The following is a 20,685-nucleotide window of genomic DNA, read 5'->3' on the forward strand; positions in this document are numbered from 1 at the left end:
TCAAGAAAAATAATAAAAATGCTGGATGAACCCCATTGTGTCAAATTCTCTACTTTCCTTACCCAAATGCTTGTTATATAACACTCGGACAAAAAAAATGACATCAGTTATCCACTAAAAAATAAGCATAAAACTCCCAAACATTTAAAAAATACCTTTGAAGCAAGATGCCCAATATATTGGCTGACCTCTGCAGTACAGATACCTTAATTAATGTCCAAACTTTGTGTGATGTTGTCTTCAGGGCATCTGTCTTTGCTTAGTCTGAACCTGCTGAGTCTTATCATGCCCTTGTCATGCACTGGTTTGGCCATAACTCTTCATAAATCACTCAGGAGAATCTCAACTTCACCTCCTATTGCTAAGCAATGTCCTGATACCCCAAGGTTAGACATAGCCTGTCATTTCCCACTGTGACAAATGCAGAATATTATGTTGCTTCAAAGGCCAAAATTTTATTCAAAACATGGATGTTCCCAGGAGACATTCTACTCAACATGAGGATTGACCTTCTATGAAAGAGAGTCATCTGACAGTTGAAAGAAATGCTTTGCAAAAGCATGAACTCCTTGAAACTGGAAGTATATAAAGGGAAGCTGGGTTGCCATCTGTCCATGCTATAATATGAATTCCAACCATGGGAGGGAGTTTGACTCAAAGACATCTGAGTGCAGCTTTCTCCTTTAATAATTTTATCATTCTTATTCATTCACTTTAATTGCCATATCTTTATGAAATCTGGATCATCTCTTATTTTTAATGATTATCTACTTTAGAACTGCACTTGCTAGTTAAAAGACAGTATAATCTCTTCACGCTGGGAGAGGACTTATTAGTAATGTTCATATTGAAACCAGAATAATTTCTTTGGAAGAATTTATAGTTTTTAATTTCTACATTTGGAAAAGCATCTCTCAGTAGAAATGATGAATGAGCAAGATTTCATTAGATATACTTGGTTGAGGCAACTCTGAGCAATATGCCAAAAAACTCCAGGGAAAATACTGGCAGAATACATTATTACAGAGAAGGTGTTTGTAGTAAACTAATTTTAACTTTGCAGTTACTTTTTCCTTTCAAACATTAAAAACCATTTAATATAGGTTTATTTTTGCTTATACAGCATTTACACGCTAACCACCACTCTGAAGTTAGTTAGTGGTATTGCAAGAAAATAGGATCTGTGCTTCTTAGCAGCTCATTCTTCCTTCATTTCCACCCCTTCATTTTCTCTGAAATGGTAGGAATGCCACCTATATTTCTTTTTCTTTCAGCAGCAAAGAAATCCAGCTGCTGAATACCCTTGGGGCCCAAAGCCTTGTTTTTATTCACCGATGAAGAATAAGAAAGAAAATATGGTGATTCAGCACAACTGTGTCTATGAACACTTTGCTTCGAGTATTTGAAAACATTTCACTTAGGTATATGTGCTATAGACTTCTGGTTACCTTTCTTTAAAAAAGAAAGAGAGTAACTGATTTTTCTAGTTGGTTCATTGTTGTATATGCATATGTATGTGTGTAGAGCAGTATATTTTTATTATGTATTCTGAGTTCTGCATCTGCTGAATTTATTTTCTCCTGTTTTATGTTGAAATCTTCAAATATTATGGGAAAAGGGAATTTAGTATTAGCATAATATAAAGCTGCTTGCTAGCCAAAAATATCTTTCAATGCCATGTGGTGTATACATACAGGACCCCAGTACCTGTGAGGTTTATATGCTCAGCACTGTACTTCTGATGTACAACTGCAGGAAGATGCATAATACAGTTTTTTACTTATCTTTTTGGGTGAGATACTTCATAATTTAAAAGAGAACGTAATAATTGATTATTACTTAACATTCTCTAGAGTAGAAAAAAATATTAAAAAAAAAAAGCCAAAGTACATTATGAGAAGCTTCCTGAGCTGGTAATGGCAGTGGGATTGGGTGTAGGTTGGCAGTCATGAGGTAGACTCTACCAGGAGGATCGGTGCAATGCAGAGATGGAAATTCTCTCTGATATTAGCTCCATATTCCAGGTCACTGTTAATAACACAGGGCAAAATAGAATAAATATGAATCAGGAAGGCAAAGTATCCTTTGATAGCCTGGTAGATATAACCTGATGTCAAAGTAACATCAGACTTCAGAAATAAAAAAGGCTATAAAACAAGCATTAATTCCTTTATGCCCATTTCTTGCACAATTTCACCTATAGTTATGTCATCTATTGGGCATACAGAATAATAACATAGGGTGTCCAACTCAGAGAAGCTGGCACACAACCACTGAAAAGATTGCTTTGGCTGGGATGACCATATGCAAGGGACAAGTGACATCAGGTTATCAAAGACCTGCTGTCAAATGAACAGAAGGTGTGCAGCTATAGGCAGCGCAGGCTGAAGAATTCCTATAAGGTTAGGTTGAAGCTGAGTCCTATGGTTGAAATGCTACAGCACCTGACCTAGAAAGTAGATCTTAAAAGAGCCAGCTTATTTTCACAAGGGCCTTCCAAACACCCATTCCCACGGTACTAAGTAAACACATCCAACATACTTGACACTCTGTTAAAAACAATGGATGGAAGGAAAAGGAAGAGAAGAGATGTTTTTGCCTTATAATCCAGGTGGATATTCAAACAGAATAATAATATAATTTACTACTCAAACTGGGACAATGCAAAGGATTCTATTAATAACTATGTTGGGGTAATACATGTAAACCAGAACTGTTCCTACATGGCAGGACATATGGTTGCCATATAGATCAAATAAGTAAAACCCAATCTTCAATGACAAAACATCTGGGGAACTGAATATAAAATGATACAGAGTAAAATAAAATGTAAAATAGGACTAAAAGAGCATCTTGTCATAAATAAAGAAAACAAATTTATGCCTCAAAGTTGGAAACACCCAAGAATAGTGAAAAATTAAAGTCATTTTAGCATTAGTGGGCACAAGCAAGATATAATAGACAAAAAATCACACCATTCACTATATATTGATTAAAAATTCTAAAATTCAACATACTGAGAACTCCCAATACTGGCAAGATATGGGCTTCAGTTAATAATGTATCAGTAATGGCTCATCAATTTTAATAAATGTACCACACTAATGCAAGATGTTCATAATAGAGGAAAACTGGGGGTTGGAGGGAGAGGAGATATGGGAATTTTTCATTTGTTTTTTCTCTAAACTTTCTTTTGTCTAAAAGCAAAGTCTATTATTTAAGAAAGTGAATATCAATATCTGGAATATTATCATGACCTGGTGGTGGCAGGAAATCAAAGAACCCTACTGCAGGGATAAAAGGGCCCAAGGCAGCAACACAAGACAGGTGTTTGCATGGAATAAAGAGCTGGAAGAAAGGAAATAGATTATTTTTTTTTAAGTTTTGTTAAATAAGAAAATCCATCCAGGCATGACTGAGAAGATTCATTTGGGTCCTATAGAGGCTTATAATTAGTCCCAATATCATGCTTAGCATTCATGATAAATAAATTACTGTCAGCAGATTCATGTTGGATTGGCTTCTCCTTCCCTTGGGATTCCTCCTTGGAAAGGCTCCAAAAATACAATGTGTTGAGAATCCAGGGGAAAGATCAAAATGAAAATGTTAGACAAAGTTCACCTGAGGCATTAGTATGAAGTGGAAATGCAGAGACGTAGACTGGAATACACCAGAAGAACTTGAGAACACATACACCACTAGGAACATCTTTAATAGGAGAACTAGGGTCCAGGAGAACTTTCAGAGGTGATGTCCTTTACATGCGTGATGTCCAATACAGCAAACATTAGTCACATGTAGCCACTGAGAACTTGAAATATGGCTAGAGTGATTAAAGGAATAAATAAGTCATATCCAATTCTTGTGACCCCACGGACTATACAGTCAATGGAATTCTCCAGGCCAAAATACTGGAGTGGGTATCCTTTCTTTTCTCCAGGGTATCTTTCCAACCCAGGGATCCAACCTAAGTCTCCCATATTGCCTGTGGATTCTTTACCAGGTGACCCACCAAGGAAGCCCCCAAGAATACTGGAGTGGGTAGCCTATTTTTCTCCAGCGGATCTTCCTGACCCAGGAATCGAACTGGGGTCTTCTGCACTGCAGGTGGATTTTTCACCAACTGAGTGATGAAGGAAGGCCTAATTTAATTTTAATTAATTGCAGTTAAATTAATCACACATGGCAGTTACTTCGACAATGCAACACAGTAAAATAGAATGCATATAGATGGCATACACGAGCATATGATATGGCACACAAGTCCATGGCTATGGGAATTAGCAGTTGATTGGATCACTGAGATCAAGCCTAGACAAAAAAAGATTTGGTCTAGAAGGATTAAGATGCTAGACATGAAGTTGGTATGTAATGAAACAGGTAACAAGCGACAAAGGCCAGGTGATAAATGAAAGGTAGAAAGAGAAACTGAGAAATGTGGAGTTGAAGGCAAATAAGCAGGATAAATTAAACTATCAGAGAGAACTCTTGGTCACTGTACGCTGGTGTTGTCACTGAAAATAAATGGACTTTGGGTAAGAAGTTGATTTGCATGGAGAATAATGAGCTGAGAGTGAGGCATTCTGAGGTAGCTGAGGAATATTCAGAATGACTTAAAAATATGGGGAGAGAACTTAGGTAACAAGGTAGGACTGAGATAAATATGTCGGCATTATTTACATAGGGTCAGAAATTGATATCACAGAAAGAGAAGAATGAATCTGAGTGAATCCACAGTAAGTAATCCAGAGAATTAAAAAGAAGCACCCAAACTGGAAAAAGCAGACTATATTCCTGTTCATTAAATTTTAACAATTTTATCTGTCTTGACCTACTGTCTTCCTCCCCTCTGGTTGCCCTCTCCAGCAGCTTTTAGGCTACTAAAATTCTTACAGTTAGACTTTTCCTCTAGAATTTGGCTTTATTTATCAGAGAATTTGCCTTATAATGAATATTAAATAAATTTCAAAGATTTTTTTTTCTTAAAATAATCTCTCAGAAGGGAACCCTCATACACTGCTGGTGGGAGTTAAACTGGTACAACCATTTAAAAAGATACACACACCTCAATGTTCATAGCAGCATTATTTACAATTGTCAACACATGAAAGCAATCTAAGTATTTATCCATCAACAGATGAACGGATAAAGAAGACATATATGTATTATGCTGGGTGAAATAAATCAGAAAAAGAAAAATGCTGCATGATATAACTTATATGTGAAATCTCAAAAATGAAACTAGTGGAATATGACAAAAAAGAAAAAAAATCTCTATTCCTTCAAATATCTCTAAATACCTTTCTCTGGGTCAAGTTATACTAAATTCATCTCTGCTTCTATTCCCAGCCCCTGGAAGAGAAAGAAGTTAAATAAAATGCTTGTTCTTCCTGCCAAATAAGCTACTGTTGATTGCTTTCACATCTTTATTAAGTTCCTTGTTAGTGTGTAAGTTATTTTGCATAGGGTTTCTTGTTCATTAGATTAGAAAATTTTAGCTTAAAGTCTGCTAGCCCAATAAGCATAATACAAAAACCAGCCTTTAGGAATAAAGCCTCTGGGCTCAGCCTGTTTGCACGATTCCTTTTTCAACCATTTCTACACAGAAGGACCTTAGAACAAAAGGTCTTATTTTTACTAATCTTCTATTTTTTCATTCACAAAATGACAGTGTTGTACAAGCTTAATCTATAGGGTAGCTATGAAAATTTAAAAAAGAAAATATATTTCAAGTGCTTAGTATATTCCTGGCACACAATGAATGGTTATTGACTTTTTAACTGCATTTATTCAAAATACAAAGTTTATTTATGCTATCAAAGGAAAGTGATATCATTATTTTATGTACCTCTAAGAAAAGAGGAAAATTCTGGCAAACTATAAAATGCCATTGACTACTAGAAGCATGTCAATTTCAAAGGCTTAACATGTGAAGAAATATGTGTCTTAGAACTGAGTATATCTAGTGGCGATTCATGGAGTCGCAAAGAGTTGGACACAACTGAGCGACTGAAGTGAACTGAGTGGCATTTGTGGCTTTCAAAATTTAGCAGTTGCTGTGATTTCTATGACTGACTAGGATCCATTTATACTAAAAACACAGCTGTGAGAGCCTGTATGAAGATGGACAATATGAATCCAGGGAATATCCATAGGGTTCTAGATTTAGATAGATGTGGGTTCAAACCCCTGTTCTATTACTTACCAATGGTGTATGTACCCTTCCATAAGTTATTTAACTTGTCTAATTTCTAAGATGAGTCTGAGTGTTAAATAGGCAGCAATACCCATGAAGCCTGCAACAAAGTACCTGGGAAATACTCAGTGTTTAAAGAATTAGTACTTGTTAGCCATTAGCAGCAGCACAGTGCCTTATCCTCCAGGGTCTGGAGGCAGACCAATGTTGGGATGAGGGGAGGGATTCAGGGATAAGCTCAAATATATGTGGGACCTGCTAAAAAGACTATGCCTATAAATCAAAGAGAAAACTTTAAACGTACTTCAGAAAAAAGATACTTGCTGGTTCTAGAAAAATAAATCATTTTTAGAGACACTAACACAACATCCTACAGTCTCTCAATTTCACTTTTAAACATAAAATACTTTTTAAAAGCCAATGTATGTGTGTGTTTGTCTGTGTGTGTGTGTGTGTGTGTCTGTGTACATTTGGGGTGAGGCTGGGGAAAAAGAAAAAATTTGTCTGTGGAAGTTGGTTTTTGTTTGTTGTTTTTTAAATACCTTGAATTACCTTTCCTATGAGAATTTCAGTCATATTTCAAAACAAGGAAAAATTGCTCCTAACACTCAAAAACAAAGGTAAATGGGAAAAAGATTAAATTATAAAATCATTATGACCAGAAATGGATATATTTTATATCATCTTTATCATTAATAAAAGATTCTGACATCTAATCAAGGTTGAAATCAGAACAGTCTGATTGCTTTAAGTGTATGCTCCTGACATGGCTCCAGAAAAGGCAGTGAGGGGAGAAATGCATACATTATGATGCATTAGCATGCTTTAGAGTGATTTGTCTCATGGTACCCAATAAATGACTTTACATTGACATAAAAACAAGTTAGTGTACTATTAAGTACCATAAATCATCATATTTGGTAGTGGGAGTAGATGAGAAACATTAATGGAGCTTGAATTTGTTTCAGGTGTTTCAAACTCAATGCATTCACTCACTGCTACACATTAAACATATAAAGAAATATCTTTCCAAGTAGGAAAACGGGTTAACCATTTGTTTTCCACACACAATATAGTAAGTGCTAAACAGCTGCTAAAATAAGGCTACAGTTTAGTGTCTAAAGGCTGACTGATGTCCAGGAAAAGGATACCAGGATGACTATACCTGTTGTAATAGCCACATCCATTCTGAACTGTCACTGCCTCCAGTGCTCTCCAGGCTAAATATATTTAATTTCAAACCTGTCCAAAAATTCCAGACTTCTAAGTTCAGATAAAGGACTTCATTTGAGGAATAGAAAGAACACCTACATAAAGAAGACTTTACTATCACAACACTCAGGCTTGGTACTCAGTAAGAAGAACCAACAAGGAGTCTACGAAGTTAAGAAAGTTTGCATCCGACGGGCTAGTTCCAAAGAGATGGAAGAAATTTTAGGAGCATCTATCAAAAGACAATGCATTATAACTACCAAAAAGAGGGTGAGGATTTTGGAGGGGCTGACAATGTATATGAGAGACTGAAGTTTGCTGTCAAATCAGCATCAGAAGGGCAATAGAGAGTTATAGTTCATGGAATTTGAGTCTGAGACCAGAAGTATTTGAGTTTCTTGAATCTGAGCCAACGACTTAGGATTGTAATCAAGACAGAACCATTGGCTTAAATAACAGTAACAACTACAACTACGAAAAAGAAAAAAAAAAGGCAAGCAATTTACTTCTGAAAATGTAGTAAAACTCAGTGAGTGGAACTAGGGTATAAATTCAAAGCTGATCTAAATGTAGGGCTGGGGCTTCCCTGGTGGCTCAGTTGTAAAGAACCCATCTGCCAAGCAGGAGACACAGGTTTGATCCGTGGGTTGGGAAGACACCCTGGAGAAGGAAATGGCAACCCACTTCAGTATTCTTGCCTGGGAAATGCCATGAATAGAGAAGTCTGGCAGGCTACATTCCATGGGGTTGCAAAAGAGTTAGACACAATTTAGTGACCAAATAACAGCAAACTATAGAGCTTCCATTTATTCAACTTCTGAACTACTGAGTAGGCTCCTTAAATTCTCCTTGCTAGAAAAACAATTAATTGCAGAGAACCTGAAATTATAGGCAGAGCTTAAATGGCTGAAACTTCCAAAATTTTAGAAGTAAGGGAGTAGGGAGGTAGGAATCACATTCTACAAAGGGACATAAAAATAATAAATCTGTGAGGTATGGAAAAATCAGAGTAAAAGGGACCATAATCTTTCACTCCACAGTGCTAAAGTCTCAAGATTGATCATAAATATTTAAATTTTTATTTTGAAAAAATATTACTTATTGAACAGTTGCAAGAAAAATATGGAGATTCCCATATACCATTTGTTCAGCTTTCTCTAATCTTAAAATTTTATTTAGTCACAGTATGATTGTGAAACCAAAAAATATTTAGACCTTACTAGAATTTCACCAACTTTCCCACTAATGCTGTCTTTTTTGGCCCAAGATTCAACAGACAATCCCATCCTCAGTTTAGTTATCATGTCTCTAGTCTCCTCCAATCTGGGGTAGTTTTTTAGTAATTGCCCAAAGTGACCCTACCAGTTTTGAAGAGTAATGGCCAGCTGCTTTATAACATCTCTGTATATGTGGGTTTAAATGATGGTCCTCCATGATTAAACTGAGATTATGTATTTTGGTAAGAATACCACAGGGGTGGTGTTTTGTCCATTCAGGGGATGCATGATATCAGTGTATCTTATCACTGGTGATATTAACTTTGATAACTTAGCTTTTTTCTTTTTTTTCTCCTGAGCTTCTCCACAATAAATAGAAATTTATCTGTCAGAGTGTTTTGGAAGGTATTCCTGTGTTGTTAGAGAGGAAGAGAGGCAATGCCCTGAGGCTGTTCTCCAGGGCAAACCCTCCAGGAACAGACATCACTGGTCTCCTGTGACAAATTCTAAACACACTGCAGATGCCGAGAGGAATAACTGGCCCCAAGGATATGCAATGGAATGATGCATTCAGGTTGCTGTAGACTTGGACCATAATAGACATCAGGGTGAGGCCCCAGGGTTCCGTGTTTAAAGCCCCAGTTGCTACCCTGGGGCCTTTCTTCTCCTCGAAAGCTACAGATTTTGAGCCCACACATATGCAGTTCACTGCTCTGTTTTAGCTTAGGGTAATCTCCCGTCTACACAGACTTTGGGCCACATCCAGTTTTTCGACACCTGGTTGGAACCCTGGGACAAGGTGCCATGGCAATATAACTCTGACTAAGGGACTGGGCTTAGTGATGAAGAAGTTTGGGGTTTTGCTTGATAAATAGCTTGAGTCAGACTTTTCATCTCATCTGAAAAGAGGCACCCAAATGCCTGGTGGGCCAGATGTCTGTCAGGCACTGTCCAGCACTCTGCTTTGTGCTTTGAGATGCCAGATCAAGTGTTCAGCCATTAACTCAGTTCTGATGAAATTGCTTTGGCATAAGTCTCTAGAGGTGGCCAGATGTGGGCTAAGGCAAAGGAGAAAGCAAGGATGAGATGGTTTTCAAATTGCTGATTAAGAAACTGGAATGTCATTTTCATGGCCTTTGGTAGAATTAAGGGCCCTGAATAAAAAACAAAGTTTTATTTAATTCTCCCTCCCCAGGTAATGTTTTCTTTATTTTTCCTCTTAGCTTATCCTGATGGTAAGGTAAAATAACCTGGTAGCATATGAAAAGCAGCCATTGGGAGGACAGGAAAGAGGAAACGAATCATGTATGAGACTCAAAGAATTAATTCAATCAGTAAGTAGATATGTTGGCTAAGCACCTGGGGAAGATGGAGTGGCTAAAAGAAGGTGGGTTTGCAGTAGAGGCAGCAGCGCTGGTATCAATATTCTTATAACACAAGGCTGAAAAGCTTCACTAGGCTTTCAAGTAAAATATCAAAGAATGCCAATCATGAACCGACAGCAGTTTTTGCAGCTGAAGGTGAGTCAATATTGCTTAACATTTTTCTGTGGTTACTGGCACTGCATTCTCTACAGTCATATTGGGACTGCATATGTCACTGCAATACACAAATGGGACAAGATGGCAATTTCCTCAGAAAGTCTTTAAGAGCATGCAGATGAGTTCAGCTGGGAATGTTACCATCAGACCACAGAACTATTTTTCCTTCAGCTAACATCAAACACTGGGCAGGAGGCAGTAAAATAACAAAGATATAAATGGACAAAGAACAACCAAAGAACACTAGCAATAATTGAAAAGCAAATTATATCACTAAGAAAAAGCCGCATAAAACAAAGCAAACCATTACAGCCCATCCTTGTGGTATCTTTGAAGTCAAAGTTTAATTTATTCTCTTTCTGTGTGTGAATACAATAAACACTTTCATACAATGTAAATCTCATCTTTTTTGGATTTCGATTTGACTAAGTGCCAGTAACTTCTGTTAATCAGGACAATGCAGGTGCAAACATATCTCTGTCTAGGGCCTTAATAAAACTTTGAAAACTGTAGTTTAACAAACTGTCTTTTCATCTCAAAATGGGATTATAACTCATGGTGGAAATTTTCATTAGCATTTGCTCTAGCTGGTGAGAGTGTAGGCTTCTGCCTTTATAGATGAGAAAACAAAAGCTCGTTGAGATTAAATATTTTCCCCCAAGGACATCTACTGAGTTATACAAATGATACTGGAGAAGAGAAAATAGAAGAAAAATTCATTCCGTTCTAGTTTGGTACTATTTCTTAAATTTCATTTGGTGCTACTTCTTCAATACCTCTTCCCCTTCAGGTGTTATATAACTTTATCTTCACAAAAATCCTGTGCCATATTAATATACTCATTTTATAGGTGTGGAAATTAAGGATTAATGAGGTGAAATAATTCATTTAAGTTCACTCATTGAGGAAGTAGCTGAGCAAAGGTTTCCAACTGATCCTTTGTCACCAAATAGTATGCTCTTATATTCTATGCTGAAATGAAAATTACAATCCTGTCTAACATATCCTCTAACAAAAATAAAGGGGTCATCTTTCTCATTATTTACTTAAGCTCTCCAAAATCTACTTGCTCACTTTCAGACACAGAAAAAAATATTTTCTGTCTTCAAAGATCCTTAAAACTTTTCCTATAGGGGAAATACTTGAGAGTTTGGTGAACAAATTTTTCAGCAGTGATTTTCAAGACTGTAATAACCTCCATCTCTTTAAATGCTTTTATAAAATACATCATGCTTGACAGAAATTATCTCAGAAACACTGATGTAATGGAGGGTGGGAGATAGAGAATCAGAGGCTCTGACAGGGCAACTGCCTGCAAAGAGTAGTGCTTCCTGCTCCTTGAGATTAGAGATAAATTAATCCCTGAGTCCCCAGGTGCCCAAGTATACGAATAAATGGAAGTGTGTGTATCTAATGAAGTGATTTTGTAGTGGAAGCAAATTGGAAGCCATGATTCACCTGGCCTTTAAAGGTTTGATTTCATGCAGAACTAAAAAGTAGATGAAAAATTGGTCATTAAATGAAAAACCAGAGGCTTTGATTATTGGAGGGAATGAAAATAATATTCTGGAAACTAGCCCATATTTAATTGTGTATATCCTATTCAATCACTGATGCACACATAGGCCCACAGTCTGTTAGCCTGTGTCTTCATGTCCTTCTTTGAACCTCCAATCATACAATAGATGGAATCAATGCATTCTGAGGCCACACAACTAGCTACAATAGGATGACTGTGCCTCCTGAGATTGATCAAGTTCAGCTCATGCCTGAATGCTCTGTGTCAATCTATAGCCTAAGTGAACGACAGAAACAGTTTCTGTTGGAGTGTTAGGTAAATTAAACGGATTGCACAAGTGACTGGGGTTTATGACAAAGATCATATCTGTGCATTGAAAACAAGCAGGGTGGGATGATTTGGGAGAATGGCATTGAAACATGTATACTATCATGTAAGAATCAAATCACCAGTCTACATCCGATGCAGGATACAGCATGCTTGGGGCTGGTACACGGGGATGACCCAGAGGGATGTTGTGGGGAGGGAGGTGGGAGGGGGGTTCATGTTTGGGATTGCATGTACACCCGTGGTGGATTCATGTCAATGTATGGCAAAACCAATACAGTATTGTAAAGTAAAATAAAGTAAAAATAAAAATTAAAAAAAAGAAAACAAGTAAATCATTATGTAATCTATTGTGAAAATAAAATCATTTAATATTTGGAATCTAAAGATATGAATGGAATAGATGAACAATTAATTAGTAATTGAATCAAGAAACCCTTTATTCACACTAGGATCATAGGGAAGGCTGAAGTGACCCTTCAGCGGCATTTGCTTAGTGGTCTCACTGTTCTAGTGCTATGGATAGCAACTGAGAACTGGGAAAAAAGACAAAAGAACTTGAACAAGCTCGCTTTGCTCCAAGTTAGTCTAAACACTGCTGCTATTCAAAATCTAATACCCAGAGTTGTTCGTGTTGTTCAGTCGCTAAGTAGTGTCTGATTCTTCGCAGCCCCAGGGACTGCAGTACTCCAGGCTTCCCTGTCCTTCACCATCTCCTGGAATTTTGCTCAAGCTCATGGTCCATTGAGTCAGTGATGCCATCCAACTATCTCATCCTCTGTTATCCCCTTCTTTTCCTGCCTTCAATATTTTCCAGCATCAGAGTCTTTTCCAACGAGTTGGCTTTTTGCATCAGGTGGCCAATCCAGAATTAAGTTGAAAATTGCATGTATATTCCACCTAAATATATGTTTGCTCATAGAGAAACATGATTTGAAGCAAATGTATCTCACAATGCTTTCTGTTTACTTGTTCCTTTATGATATCTTCGTTTTCTTTTCCTTTTGTTATTGTTCCTTTGCCAAACTTCCTCTCCTAACAAATTCACCCTTTTAGGTGACTATGTGTTGCACATCAAATACAGATCATGCAAAACTAAATTTATTAGTGTTTCTTGGTTACCTAAAGTTACAAACACACATGTCATCAACTACATATAGAAAAGAGTAAAAAATATGATTTTAAAATATGGGAATATGTTCATCAGGGAAGAGCAGAGGAAAACTCCAAAATCATATACTACCTAACATTTGTTAACAGATTTTGAAAAGTCTACAATATAACTGTATTAGTCTCATAGCTGCTGAAACAAATTACCATAATCTTAGTGGCTTAAAACAACACAAATTTATGACCTTATAGTATTGGGGATCAAAGTCAGAAGTTCGTTTCACTGGTCTAAAGTCAAGATGTCTTTAGGAAAACATTCCTTCTGGATGCTGTGGGCAGGGGAGGGGGTGGAGGGGGAGGGCCTGGTTTCCTTGCCTCTGTTTCCAGAGGCTGCCCACGTTCCTTGGATCATGGCCCTGTACCACTCCCATCTCTGGTTCTGTCATCATATCTTCTCTGATTATCTCTCACTCTGACATTCTTGCCTCCTTTTTATAACACCCTGTTTTCACCTGGTATACTTCAGGAAAACTTTTCCATCTCAAGATCCTTAACCACATTTCAAAGTCCCCTTTGCCTTATTAGTAACATATTCACAAGTTCTGGGGATCAGGATGTGGACATCTTTGGGAGGCTATTATTCTGCCTCTGTATTATCATCAGTGTAGTCAATTAATTGAATCTAAGAGAAGAATAAGAAAAGAGTTTTGTCCACAAATAGCTAACATTATGTATCCCTTTGTGTAAAGTCTTCCTCCTGATTTTGCATTTATTCATGATACATTAAACCATTCTGATTCTTGAATGTGTTTGCATAAACTTGCTTGTGGTAGATTGTTTAGAGTAGCTCCAATTATTCATCTCCTTGACTGTTTACCCTTGCAAATCAGTTCAGTTCAGTTCAGTCACTCAGTTGTGTCTGACTCTCTGCAACCCCATGGACTGAAGCATGGCAAGCCTCCCTGTCCATCACCAACTCCCAGAGTTTACTCAAACTCATGTCCATTGAGTCGGTAATGCCATCTAGCAATCTCATCCTCTGTCATCCTCCTGCCCTCAATCTTTCTTAGCATCAGGGTCTTTTCAAATGAGTCAGTTATTCACATCAGGTGGCCAAAGTATTGGAGTTTCAGCTTCAGCATCAGTCCTTCCAATTAATATTCAGGACTGATTTCCTTTAGGATGGACTGGTTGGATCTCCTTGCAGACCAAGGGACTCTCAAGAGTCTTCCCCAACACCACAGTTCAAAAGCATCAATTCTTCAGCACTCAGCTTTCTTTATAGTCCAACTCTCACATCCATACATGACTACTGGAAAAACCATAGCCTTGACTAGACAGACCTTTGTTGGTAAAGTAATGTCTCTACTTTTTAATATGCCATCTAGGTTGGTCATAAGTTTTCTTCTAAGGACTAAATGTCTTTTAATTTCATGGTTGCAGTCACCATCTGCAGTGATTTTAGAGCCCCTCAAAATAGTCTGTCACTGTTTTCACTGTTTCCCCATCTATTTGCCATTAAGTGATGGGACCAGATGCCATGATCTTCATTTTCTGAACGTTGAGTTTTAAGCCAACTTTTTCACTCTTCTCTTTCATTTTCATCAAGAGGCTCTTCAGATCTTCTTTGCTTTCTGCCATAAGGGTGTGTCATCTGCATATCTGAGGTTATTGATATTTCTCCCAGCAATCTTGATTTCAGCTTGTCCTTCATCCAGCCCAGCATTTCTCATGATGTACTCTGCATATAAGTTAAATAAGCAGGGTGACAATATACAGCCTTGACGTACTCCTTTTCCTATTTGGAACCAGTCTGTTGTTCCATGTCCAGTTCTAACTGTTGCTTCCTGACCTGCATACAGATTTCTCAAGAGGCAGGTCAGGTGGTCTGGTATTCCCATCTCTTTCAGAATTTTCCACAGTTTATTATGATCCATGCAGTCAAAGGCTTTGGCATAGTCAATAAAGTAGAAATAGATGTTTTTCTGAATCTCTCTTGCCTTTTTGATAACCCAACAGATGTTGGTAATTTGATCTCTTTTTCTACTGCCTTTTCTAAAACCAGCTTGAACATCTGGAACTTCACAGTTCATGTACTGTTCAAGTCTGGCTTGGAGAATTTTTAGCATTACTTTCCTAGCATGTGAGATGGGTGCAATTGTGCAGTAGTTTGAGCATTCTTTGGCATTGCCTTTCTTTGGGATTGAAATGAAAACTGACCTTTTCCAGTCCTGTGGCTACTGCTGAATTTTCCAAAATTGCCAGAATATTGAGCGCAGCACTTTCACAGCATCATCTTTCAGGATTTGAAATAGCTCAACTGGAATTCCATCACCTCTACTAGCTTTGTTTGTAGTGATGCTTCCTAAGGCTCACTTGACTTTGCATTCCAGAATGTCTGGCTGGGTGAGTGATCATACCATTGTGATTATCTGTGTCCTGAAGATCTTTGCAAATGTGAGTCTGCAATTTCTCCCATCAAGCTAAAGCTAAGTCGCTTCAGTTGTGTCTGACTCTGTGCGACCCCATAGATGGCAGCCCACCAGGCTCCCCCATCCCTGGGATTCTCCAGGCAAGAACACTGGAGTGGGTTGCCATTTCCATCAAGAGGTGAAATATATTTCAGCACATTATAATCTGGCTTGTTTTGTGATGATTCTGGACAATGCAATATGGAGATGAGATGTGCAAGCTCTGAGAGGAGACCTCTAGAGCCCCCAGGAAGTTCCACTGTCTTTCTTGATACTTCTATGACCTGAGCATAAATCTGGGCAACTCACTGGAGGAGGAAAGACTACATCAGGCAGAACAGAGTTGTCCTAGCCCTGGAACCATCCCAGAGTAGCCAGACTCCTGCTCACTCGGCAACTGACCATAGATATATGTGCGAGGCCAGAAAACACTAGATAAACTTCCCAGCTCACCAGAGAATTGTAAGCAATCACAGATGTATATTGTTTAAAGATTCTAATTTCAAGGTGGTTTGTTATGCAGCAAATGCTAATGGATACATCGCATGATATAATAACAATTTCTTATTGTTACAAATGGATATGGCATTTTCTCTGAAATTTATAATCTTAGATTCTTATAAGTTCTTAAAAACTCTATTAAAATCATGTTCCATTTCATTTATTTGGGATAATGCCTGCTTGAATTTATGTCTTTGAATTATTGTCTGCCTCATGAGCATAAAAATCCTCAGTGCAAAAGTTCATTCTATGTTGCTTTTATAAGGAGTTTTACAGTTGATCACAATAGGTTGTGTGAAATTATAAAATGCCAGCAGGTAAATTATTTTAAGATTTTCTCATTAAGTTTCTATTGCAATTATATTAGGGTAAATTGTTTTAACAAAAGCTCTGGAATACAGTGACTACTTTTAGGGGTTAAGATCATCTCTATTTTATGAACTTATGTTTTATAGAAACAACATTGGCTCTTATAATTCCTTTTACCAATTAACCAATATTTTCTAAACTATCTGTTAATGGACACTTTTTAATAAAGACATGTTTCTCCTATGTTGACTTTAAATGTTTTAAACAAATATATTTGTGTGCATATCTGTAAATATGTATACATATATATATATATAATTCCATGCCTTTAAAAATTTTACAAACTTAGACTGAACTTCAATAATTTTATGCAATTTTTCTTAACAAGTGCCTATTGCTGAAGAGTTCCCCTCTACAACAACACAAAAATGCAGTTCTTGTTTATCATTGCTGAGATGAATTTCTAACTGTAATAACTTTTCTTATCTGAAATAATTTTTTGTGTTTACTTTAAATATCATAAATATTGAATACCTTTCCCCACATCACCAATATCTCAATAGAGGGTCTCCATAAATATAACTGTCAGTTATAAAGTAGTTAGTATATTTTGGATAACTTATGCAAATCAATATTATGCCATTAACTTATAATAATAACAAAGTATTGATATAAGAAAGAAGAAAGGGATCTATAGAAACAAAGGGTTAAATGTTAAAGTTGTATAAAATTGCTAGCTAAGCTTTTGCATGAAATATATAATTTTAAGTTGAACGAGGAGTCTTTTTGCATGCCTAGTAACAAAATATGATTCACTGGAAGAAAGCAGTTAATTTCTTATTGGATTCTCATTTTTCTTTTCCTTTTTTCCTCCTTGTTTTAGAAGTCATATGGAATTTATATAAAGAGTTCTGCAACCATTACTAACATTCATTCATAAGAACTTATTCTAAAATTCATGTTTGTTTCTACAGATGAAAAATTTCTAAACACAATCGATGTTTTATACATTTAGGGAAATACCATGTTATGGCATAGTACCTTAGAATGGCTAGAACACACTGTATTAAAGATGTTGATCAAATTTAATTTTTGAAAACCAAGAGGTGTTTTCACATCTGATTTCTTTCCATAATTATTTTTATAGGCACCAGGTCCAAAAATCACATACCAACCAATAGCAGTAATCTCACATTTCAACCAGAAACCCTTATTAATGTTTTATTTTTAAAAAATAATGTATTTAAGCAGCTACATCTGTTCCAGATGAGGCTAGGTTCTATTACATAATTTATAAAAATGTCATTTTCTATCTTTAGCCAATTCTTTAATTAATTATCTTGGGTAAATATTCAGAATTATAATACTAAAATCAACAGAGATGAAACTCTTTTCTGTGGCTTAACTTAATTCATTAAGGTAAGAATAAATGACATTGTAAGGATCTATGTTAAATGTTCCCCAATCCCTAGACATCCAACTATGTGTGTGTTGTGTGTGCATTAGTCACTCAATCAGTGTCACTCAATCACTTCTTTGTGACCCCATGGACTTTAGCCCACTAGGCTCCTTTGTCCAGAGAATTCTCCAGGCAAGAGTACTAGAGTGGGTTGCCATTTCCTTCTCCAGAGCATCTTCCTGACCCAGGGATCAAACCAAAAGATACTATAAAGCCATAAACAAAATATTTGCACCTATAGAGTAAAAAGAAGGGAAACAAAGTCCTCCAATTGAAGATTGGTAAGTATCAACAGTTTGATTTTTTTTGAGACATTCTCTAGCTTCAACATAATCTCATATATAACTTTGTATCCTTTATTCTCATTAAATCAAGTTGAGTTACCTGATATACAACAATGGTCTCATCATAACTACAATATGTCCCAATAAAAACCTGAGAGAAAATATTAGCAAAATAATTTATTTTGTAAATTTTTCTATTTCTGTGAAGCTTTCAACAAATTTTTCTATTTCTGTGAAGCTTCAAAGCTAATGATCCATTAACAAGAATAGGACTGTGCCTCCCTGATAACTTTCACTAAGCTTAAAATGAAAAAAAATAGAGCATGGAGTTTGCTTCCCAATGGAAAACCTGAGATTATTTATTAATTATTTATGAAATTCAACTATAATCTCTTTTGTAGGGACTCTACTGAGTGTGATACATTCAAGCAATTTCAGTTTAAGCAGTAGTTGCTTTTAACTGACAACAGAAATATAAATGTGGTATTTGTTAACAATGTTGCTAATCCTATTTCCTGTATTTGAATAAATGTCCCCTTTAGCTAATAGACATATTTTATAGGTGACATTATAGTACACCATAATCACTGAGGCATAATCATACTTTACCACAAAATACTCTAGACTGTATGCCCTGTGGTATAAATATAATATCAATAATTCTTACAAGATGCCTGAGAAGTAGCAGATTAAGACACACATTCACAATGCTAAGCTTCACACAGCTAGAAGTAAATGGCAGGTGCCAGGATTAAAATCTAGGTCACAGTTGGTTCCAGAGCCTTCACTTGTTCCACTTCTCCATCATTACTGATAAATCCTGATAAATCCTCATGGAGCTAAACGCAGCACCATTTCTTAGATGTTTGAAGTACAAAGATTGATAAGAAATTGTCCTTACCTCTAAGGAACTTACAACCTAGCTGCAGAAATAAGGCATATGCATAAAGAAACATCTACATAAAAGGGCCTATCAGAGCTGTTTTTGTGGGAGTGAAAGGAGATCAAGTTCCCAAAGGAACAGACCATAGAGGAAGTCAATAACAGTGGATGCCACGTTTCACACTGTATTACATGGTTTCTTCAGGATATCTGTCTCTAATAGTGGAGGGGTGGGGAAACTATATGCTTAGAAATGGAAGGCTAGGCAAGCTGCCTATCTTGACTATTACAAATGTGGACTCTCAATCAATGGCTCCTTACCTTCCGGCTGTACTCAGCTGGTCCAGCTTGTCTGTTTCCACTCCGTGGAGCTTCAAACACACTCTTCAGCTCATCAAGGGCGATGGAGAACCGTTCAATCCTGTGCCGACCACTCAGGGAACCCTCCTTCAGCACTTCCAGCTGAGCACAGTTCCTAGAGTAGTCACTTCTGTCCTCAGGACACTTCCCTTCAGGCTCTGCACTCAATACCTCTTCTCTGACACTTCGGAGCAGACTTGGAGGATCTGGAGGTCCAAGTGTTGATGCTACCTTTCCTTCAGGTTCAAGCAATTTGTTTTCTTGAGGCTGGGAAAGCCTGCAACAACCGCCCCTGGGACTGTACTCGCTTTTCTGGTAATCGCTGGATTCCCATTTCTGCCGCAGGAGGTTCAGAGAGCCCTTCTGCATTGGGAATATGGATGATTCCAGGTTGTCCTGCAATACAAAAAGTCCTTTCATTAAAGATATGTGTGAATAATTTTCTAAACACTGCTTAGGCATGCTAGATCTTGGGATTTGTATTCCAGTATAGAAATCCAGCTTTCCTATATAATTTCTGGCTCATGACTTGACCCTTCAAAGTTATGTCAGTTAACTGAGAATTAGATTATAGAGAGGACTGATTTGGACAGCCATGGACAGTCGTGTCCGACTCTTCGCAACCCCATGGACTATAGAGTCCTTCGAATTCTCCAGGCCATAAAACTGCAGTGGGTGGCCTTTCCCTTCTCCAGGGGATCTTTCCAACCCAGGGATCCAACCTGGGTCTCCTGCATTGTGGGCAGATTCTTCACCAGCTGAGCCACAAGACTATAAATGTCGATTTATAGGCAAAACTATAGAACCATACATATATATCAAAACCATATATAGACAAAACTAGGAAAACATTATTTTCTTCCCTTTTCTTTTATGTTAAATCAGCCAATAATTACTTACAAAGTAAAATTTAAGCAATATTCTCTCATCATTTAGTATATTCTGTTAGTAATTCAGTCATGTACGTTCTGAGGAAAGAGCAATTTAACAAGTCCAACAGGAATGTCATTCCCAGGTGGTGCTAGGGCTAAAAAAAATCCATATGCCAATTCAGGAGACTCAAGAGACATGGGTTTGATCCCTGGGTAGGGAAGATCCCCTGAAAAAGGAAATGGCAACCCACTCCAGTATTCTTGCCTGGGAAATCCCATGAACAGAGCAGCCTAGCGTACTATAGTCCATGGGGTCACAAAGAGTCAGACACAACTGGGTGATTTAACAACAGCAGGAAAAAAAGGGGTTTATTTTCTGCCTGTAACCATTCAGGACTTCTTTTGTAATTCTTGGTTTCTGCAAA

The 20,685-nt window shown here is 37.2% G+C and overlaps 1 protein-coding gene across 1 annotated transcript in view; it reads right to left on the minus strand.

Annotated features, from left to right (window-relative positions):
* Nucleotides 1–19,760, minus strand: part of XIRP2 (xin actin binding repeat containing 2) — a 337,707-nt gene extending 317,947 nt beyond the window's left edge. The window contains exon 1 of the mRNA XM_068968681.1: nucleotides 19,350–19,760. Coding sequence (XP_068824782.1) covers nucleotides 19,350–19,757 — 408 coding nt within the window. The 5' untranslated portion in view covers nucleotides 19,758–19,760. The remainder of the gene's footprint in view (nucleotides 1–19,349) is intronic.
* Nucleotides 19,761–20,685: the final 925 nt, after the last annotated feature.

This window comes from Capricornis sumatraensis, chromosome 3 (assembly GCF_032405125.1).
Source record: "Capricornis sumatraensis isolate serow.1 chromosome 3, serow.2, whole genome shotgun sequence".
Lineage (NCBI taxonomy): Eukaryota > Metazoa > Chordata > Mammalia > Artiodactyla > Bovidae > Capricornis > Capricornis sumatraensis.